The sequence below is a fragment of the Phalacrocorax carbo genome, chromosome 16 (genome assembly GCF_963921805.1).
Source record: "Phalacrocorax carbo chromosome 16, bPhaCar2.1, whole genome shotgun sequence".
NCBI classification, from domain to species: Eukaryota; Metazoa; Chordata; class Aves; order Suliformes; family Phalacrocoracidae; genus Phalacrocorax; species Phalacrocorax carbo.
In genome coordinates, this window is record NC_087528.1 from 2157421 (window position 1) to 2164807 (window position 7387).

The following is a 7387-nucleotide window of genomic DNA, read 5'->3' on the forward strand; positions in this document are numbered from 1 at the left end:
AACAGCAAACCCTGATATCTCAGGGCACAGACAAAGCTCAGCTGTGCTATTTTGGCATGTGCTCTCCCAGCCTGGCAGCGTGGGCTTTCTGAGGCTCTGTTTGGACTCTGGGTACAGCAGAGGGGCCCGTTTCTATCTCCTGCAGCCCAGGACTCCTGCTCTGGAAGCCCCCTCAATCATACCGTGGTTCACGTAGAGCTGCAGGCACCCACAAACGTGTGCTGGGGCCCCACCGCTGCGTGCACTGGGGCTGCCTGGGTGCTGGGGCTGTGCTCGCAGCCTCAAGGCACGCACAGGCTTGAGGGTGCAGCGCAGGCACCCCTTCAGGGCACGGGAGATCGAATTGGCCATGGCATTGGATTGATTTCTATGTCTTAGGTCCCTTCAGGAGTTCAATGTTACAGTGAAAATCAATAAATAACTTCGCGTACAAAAACGTTCATATATTTTAAAAAATCATGATCTATTTAAAAAAAAAGAAAAAAGAAGAAAGAAAAACAAATCTCTCTATCATTCCCCAGACTGTATTGCCCATACGATCTTTAAGGTTCTTGAGCCCCGATCCAGGAGAACTGAGGGGGAAAATAGTGTGCTTAGAGCAGCCAGACCAGGACCGCCTGCACAGCTCTCCTGTAGAGACGGGCTGCCCTCGGGAAGAGGAGGCTGCGGGGAGCAAACCCACTCGCAGCAGCGGGGCCTCCCGGGAGAGGAAGGAAAACAGCAGAGGCTGATACAGGGAAGGGTCAAGAGGGCCAATATAAACAGGCAATACAGAGAGGAAAGATTAAAATGTTTCCCCGAAGGCTTTGGTGATCACCGGTCTGTTTTTCACATCTCTGCAGGGGAGTGGTTTCCAACTGGCCGTACCAGAAGCTGAAGTGGTTTCCCTTTCTTTGCCTTCCACGCCTGCGTCGGCCCCTCGGACCCAGCGGGTCTCTGCGTGCAGGCAGGCACCGACTGTCCAAGGGTGCCGAGCACCCGCTGGGGAGTACATCGGTGGCATGGAGTGAACAGGCTTTTAAAAAGGAAGGTGAGTCTCTCCGTGAGCCAAGGGTAATCACCGTGATCCTGCTCTGGACACCTTCCTCTTTTTTTTTTTAAATCTTTTTTTCTTTTAAGCTTTAAGAACTTCAGACACACACGTGCACATCCACACACAAGTAGCAAAAATAAAATCTGGACTATGTTTGGATGATCTTCACTGACGATTCATAAATGCCCCAACACTGCAAGGGGACGTGATTCACGCAGCGCTAGGGACCCCTTGGGACATCTGGGTGGTCTCCCAGCCCTGGGGTAGGAAGAAGGTGGATTGGTTGAGGAGGATCTCATCTTCCTTGCGAGGGGGCTCTTTAGGACATGATGTAGACCTCCAGCAAACTGGCCACTGCGTGCATTCGGTAGAAGATGCCAAAGGGCAGGCAAATGTCCACGATGGCCGGCCACATGGAATCGCCATAGAAGTTCAGTTCTGTGTCATTGTCAAACTGGGGCCGGGCACCAAATGCTGGCATGATCCAGAGCTGTTTGATGAAACAGGAGAACAACATTGCAGTGAGAAAGGTCTGTGGAACAGCAAGCACTTGCAATCACAGCTAATGAGAGATGGGAGAAGAGCGACCTTCTGAGCACGGGACCTATGCCAGGAGCCTGTGTTTACATTGAGAGAAGGTATGATCTAGCATTGTATCTTAAGCCCAGTTTTGATTTGTGCTGAGACAGACTTGAGCCAAGTGCCGAAGCACGCACCAGAGGAAGAACTTCAGCGTGTTTTGTGTTAGCATGAACCTGGCCTGTCCAAACTCTTTGGATGGAGCAAGCGTGGGTAGGGCTGAGCCGGCCGCAGCTCGGCCTCCCCAGGCTCGGTTGTGTGTGTTTGGCTCAGAAGCCCAGCCAGCATGCGTATCTGGTTGCATGGGGCTTGTCAGCGCATCCTCTGTGAGCTTAAGTGTAAAACCAGTTTGAGGACATGATGTGACTGGCTAGAGGGGAATTTGGAGGTTATTTAGAGACATAGCACGTGCTCGGCTGCTTTGGAGGTGCAGCTGCAATCCTATGTTTCTTTCACAGGGAGCTGCAGTCCCCTGGCTGCTCTTGGAAGTGGAAACCCCAACTGAAGTTGTCAGTGAGCAGCTTCTCACAGCAGCTGGGATCAGTGTTTGGGCTCCTAGGCCATGGGCTTTGAGAAGAGACATGCTGCCATTTCTCAAGAAACCCCAGACTTCACCCCGGGTATTTGTCACTTTATGTCCTTTCTTTAGGGGTGTAAGGGAAGGATTTAATGTATTTTATTGCTTTTAGTAAGCTATTCTTACGTATCTGCTAATACCCAATTAAAAATACAGAAGCTGATTCTTCTCTTGTACCCACTGATTTCTATTGTCCGATATTCTGGTGATAAGTGACAGGTTTATTGGCAGCACCTAAAATGTCTTAGCTCCAGGGCGGTTGCTCTTGCTTGTGACAAAGGAACGACAGCTCTCTGCACATGCAGGTGTAGGTAAGTGTGCTCTCTGTATAGCAGAGGCACAGAAAGGACTCTTTTTGCATGGGCCGTATCCTTTCCTTCACGGACACTTCTCCCTTGTGCTTGCTTCCCTCTCCCCCACCCTGACAAACTCTTCTCTCTGCGGGTACTCACTATGATGTTGCTCAGCAGGAGGAACATGGAGATCTCCCTTAAGAACTTCCTCCTCCAGTTCATCTTCTTGGGGGCGGTGAGGGACCGCACGAGGTCAGAAAGGTGGTTGGCTTCGGTGCCAGAGGCGGTGCTGGGGGCCAAGGTGCTGCTGGTGTCGGGCACGCGGAGGCTCACTGCATTGATGTTGACAAAGGTGAGTCCATAGAGATCCTTCTGGTGAGAATCATGCTTGTGGTCTTCCTTGGGGGGTTGCCGATGAAGGCCTTCGATAATGAAGACGTTCTGGAAGGTGTGCTGGGCAATCATTAGGAGGGCATAGGTGAGGTTGAGTGCGCTGATAGCGTCCCTTGGTGTGCTGGCTACAATGGCCACAATGGAGTAGTAGGAAATAGCATACTGCCCCAAGGCTGCACCCATCAGCAGGGCCACATCCAGCGTCCTGGTTGGGTTCTTGTGCCGATCCATGTCTCTCTTGTCAAACCGGTAGATGACAGAGCCACCAATGCAGACAAGAGACATCAGGCCCAGACAAACGATGTTGAAGATGTAGTACATGGTGAGTGCTTGGCTCTTCTTGCTGGATTCAGTGCTGGAATTTACCTGCACCTCGTAAAGAATAAGGACTCCCAAACCACTCACCAGAGTGATGAGGCCCAACACAATGCCTACAAAGAAGGTCCTTCGGAAGAGCCTGAACTTCAGGCGGTGAATGTGGTGGGAGTGGTGGTCTATGAAGCGTCCAACATTCTTCCACATGACATAGACCATGGCAGAGGCAAAGAGACTGTACTCAATGTTAAAGGGGTACAGCCAAAAGTAGCCGTTCTTGAAGATCTGGCAGATTTGGCTGTTGCAATTGCATGCTTCAGCTGAGCTACTTCTCATTCCCGCTGAAACAAGATAAAAACACATAGATGCGGTGGTATTAAAACCAGGAGCCAGCACTTGTTAGCAGCCCTGAAGAACTGGATACTTAGGGTCAGTGAAAAACAAGATCAAGGACAGAAGAATATGTGACCACTTTGAAACAAGGACACTTCAACCTCAGCTTTCTGGTGCTCATGTTCTTTCTGAAGAAGTTAGGTGGCAGGTTAAATCTTTTTCCTTCCCTGCTTCATTCCCATCCCATTTGTACAGGGCCTTCCACCTTTCTGATTCCTCTGTGCTACAGGTTAAGAAATGAACATTAGGACCTGGCTTTTAACCAAACCAGCTCTGTTAAAGGAACCTTCAGCTCTAGATAGGCCTTCTGAAAAGGGATAAAACCTGACTTGCAGAACAATTTCTACCTCATGGGCTCCCTCCCTGGCCCAGATGGCTTCGCAAATGGGCAGCTTACCTTTCAGGAGCCACCTGAAGATTTCCTCTGTCATGTTCTTCTTCAGCTTTGAATGTGCTTTGTGAACAGACTCATCTGTCACCGCTGACATCCACACTGCTAAGTTTGTAGTCAGTGTTAGCATCAAGCCGCACCTGCAGAAGGACAAGGTTAATGAGATTAAAGCAATGGCTCCGGGCCCTGTTGCTCCCATCCACGTTAGATGTGCATGTGCTCAGAGGGACTGTGGGAGCTCCCTGAAGTGGTGCAAGGACTCTAGTGGTCAAGGCTAGAAATCCTGATCCCTGCTTTGCTGCTCTCGCACTCTTCCTATTTTTTTGTCCATGCTCATGAGAATTGGCAAGGCCTGATTCTTCTTGTTGGTTTTGGAAGAGCTTTTCAATAGTGAATTTATTAATAGGTCTGATTGGTTTCCAGTAGAACCAGTCTTGCAAAAACGGACAAGATCTTGTTTTAGCCTGAGGCTTGCCCGCTGCATCGTTGTCTTCCCCAGGGAAGCAAAAGTCAGCTATGAATCATTTTATTTAATGCTAATTATTTATTTAATACTAATCTGCTTGATCCAAAGAGCAGCGGTGCTTACCTGGTCACGTTCAGGTGTACGTGGACACAGTCTTTGGCAGAGATCCACAGGAAGTATGTCTGGCGGGGCAAGAAAAGAAGTTGTTATTTCCAACAAAGCAAGAAAGCAAACCACAACACTGTGAAGTAGGGATCTCCTTGCTCAGTAGAGAGCAAGCTGGAGCCTCTTTTGCTTGGGTCCCTCTGGGCCCAGCCTACTAGCCCATGATCCTGGCCATTTGCTGGATGTGGTCTGCTCTTTCTTTGCTCCTCCTGCCCTGTCCTACTGCCATTGCTCTGCCCGTGGCCAGCCCCTGCTCCTGTCTAAACTGTCCCTGTCTGACCTCTTCCCTCCTTGGTGTTGTCCCAGAGCAGGTGGTCCTCTGTGTAGGACTTCAAACTGCGAGGCAGCCCCTGCCCTGACTGTCCTCCTCCTTCCCCATCCTTCGTGGGAGAGGAGGCCTGGGTGGCCGGGGGCTGCTTAGAGTTTGTGATGAGCCACCCTCGCGTAAGCCAAAATGTCACAGGATGAGAACAAGTTTAAATCAATTTATGTCCGTGGGATCAGAGCTCCTTCTGCTGGTGGCTCTGTCTCTCTACCCCTGCCTGAGACAGAGCATAACCATCTCACCTGGACGACCACGAATATTGCTTGCACAATGGGGTAGATTATTTTGATTGCAGACAGGCAGCTGTAGAAGCTCGAGTAATATCCTATTTTGAACACATCCATGACAAGGCTGAAAATGGCAAATAGGACCAGGCCTCCTGTTGAGAAACCAAGATACCTGTGGTTGGACAGGTGTAGGCACACGTGGGGTAATGCAGATAGATGAGAGGAAGAAGAGAAACTATTGCATGGAAAGGCTTTGCCTCTACCTCTGTCTTTCCACTCCCACCCCCAAATTACCTTGTCACCAACAGAATTGTACGATAATTCTGGCTGGAAGGGATTTTCACTCAATCCTGTACACCGACCGGGGCTAGCAGCTCTTGCAAGAGGTAGGGCAAGTCTGGGAAGGAGCCTGGTGTAAGGTACCAAGAGCCCTTGCAGATAAAGGGAGACCTGGCAGTGAAACCAGTGGAGGGACTAGGAGCTAACCTTCTGAAGCAGGGCATGGTGCCATGCTCCAGCATAACAGGGGGAGACTGTGCCCCAGATTGGGGCAGATGAGATAAGGACAGAGGTAAGGTCTCCCCAGATCTGGGGAGACCTTAGTGTGGCCTTCCAGCGCTTAAAGGGGGACCATAGGAAGGGTGGGGGCGACCTCTTCAGCAAGGCCTCTTGTGACAGGACAAGGGGGGTTGATTTTAAACTAAAGAAGGGGAGATTTAGACTGGATATAAGGAAAAAAATTTTTATAATGAGGGCAGTGAAACCCTGGCCCAGGTTGCCCAGAGAGGTGGTCGATGCCCCATCCCTGGAAACACTCAAGGTCAGGTTGGACGGGGCTCTGAGCAACCTCATAGAGTTGAAGATGTCCCTGCTGACTGGATGGGCTCTAATGGTCCCTTCCAACCTAAAGCATTCTATGATTCTATGGTTGTTGCTGTTTCCCTTGTAATAACTGATGCCCCCGTGAACCATCCACCCTGCATCTCACCTCCAGCCCCAGCCCCTTGAGAACTCCTACCTCTCAGCCAGATGGGTCCAGCGTGGGAGTCTTTGCAGAGGATGGCATCTGGGCACCGGGAGGTGCCGGCGAGGTAGAAGATGATCCATATGATGACTATCAGCATCATGACAGTCAGCAGGAAGAAGACGTCGTAATCGTGCACAGCAATCTTCTCAAAAGCCCCGCTGCTCACCAGCGTGCAGGCCAGCAGGGCTAAGTGCACGGCCAGCAGGATGGAGAACATGCGGCCGCCCTTTTTCCACACTTCTTTGGAGGCAGGAGCAGAGGGGGGCTGATGAGGCTGGTGGCTGAAAGCTATCTGGCTTGAAGCCAGGCTGGCTTTGTCATCCTTGTGTCCGCAGCCCATGCCGGAGTTGGGGTGTCTGATCTCGCTGTCCTTCCGCACGGGCTCTTCGGTCATGATTCAGCTAAAGCCTTAGATGAAGGTTAACGCTGTTGGGAGGAGAGCCCCATGAGTGAGAGGTGTCACTTCATTTTTGAATAGTCCAGGGCTGGACCAAAGCAGGACATGTGACGAAGAGGAGAGGACGTATCAGAGGAACGGGGAAGGCTGAGACAAGGAGCGCAAAAAGAGTGATGAGCTCATTTTCAACCTTTCTCTTCCTGGTTCCCTGAAGGTTGTGTTCTTGCTTAAGATACTTTTGCGTGGGGAGGTCCCAGGCCAGTTTAATAAAGCATGCCTAATTTGTCACTCAACGTTGAGGTGTTTATTGATGCAAGACATTGGAAAAGCACCAGAAAAGCACTCACAGGATCAAATACCCTGAGGCAAATGGCCAATGTGGTTTGACGTCTAAATGTCAACCACTAAACATTGTGAGAAAATGTTATACTTCCTGGCTGAGGAACAGGCCACCAAAAGGTAAGAAAGCCCTGGGAGTATCTGGGACGTCCCATCGCGGTTTATACCAGTCCCTGCAAGAAGGATGTGAGCTATTTCCACTGTCACTCCCTCTAAAGGCCCCTGCCTGTGCCAAGCTCGGGACTTCATTGATTCTCAGTGAAAAGCCTGAACCAAAGCAATATAACTATTCCAAAAAAAAGCCATTCCACCAACCTGTTTTGCTGCCTGGATTCCAAACCTCTGCTCTTGCCAGGCTGTCGGAGAAGTTTCCCTGTTGCTGCAGCTTTGTCAGTCGAAGAATTTATACCCGTTGGGATGTCTCTGTGATTTATACCATGTTTGGAGCTGACAGCAGTGCTTCATGG

At 50.5% G+C, this 7387-nt stretch overlaps 1 protein-coding gene across 1 annotated transcript; it reads right to left on the bottom strand.

The window, feature by feature from the left end:
* On the bottom strand, positions 1 to 7387 carry OTOP2 (otopetrin 2). Its single transcript, XM_009514021.2, has 7 exons — positions 7236 to 7387; positions 6176 to 6610; positions 5173 to 5309; positions 4564 to 4622; positions 3981 to 4114; positions 2642 to 3531; positions 1 to 1523 (listed from the first exon to the last, which is right to left on the bottom strand). Exons 2-7 carry the CDS (start codon positions 6576 to 6578, stop codon positions 1353 to 1355), a joined length of 1794 nt encoding a protein of 597 aa, XP_009512316.2. The 5' UTR covers positions 6579 to 6610; positions 7236 to 7387; the 3' UTR covers positions 1 to 1352.

Coding starts and splice junctions, on each gene's coding strand:
- OTOP2 (XM_009514021.2), bottom strand. CDS start 6,578: ATGACCGAAGAGCCCGTGCGGAAGGACAGCGAGATCAGACACCCCAAC. Junction 4,115..4,563: donor GTACACCTGAACGTGACCAG/GTAAGCACCGCT, acceptor GTCCTTCTGCAG/GTGCGGCTTGATGCTAACAC. Junction 1,524..2,641: donor TCCTGCTGAGCAACATCATA/GTGAGTACCCGC, acceptor TTCATCAAACAG/CTCTGGATCATGCCAGCATT.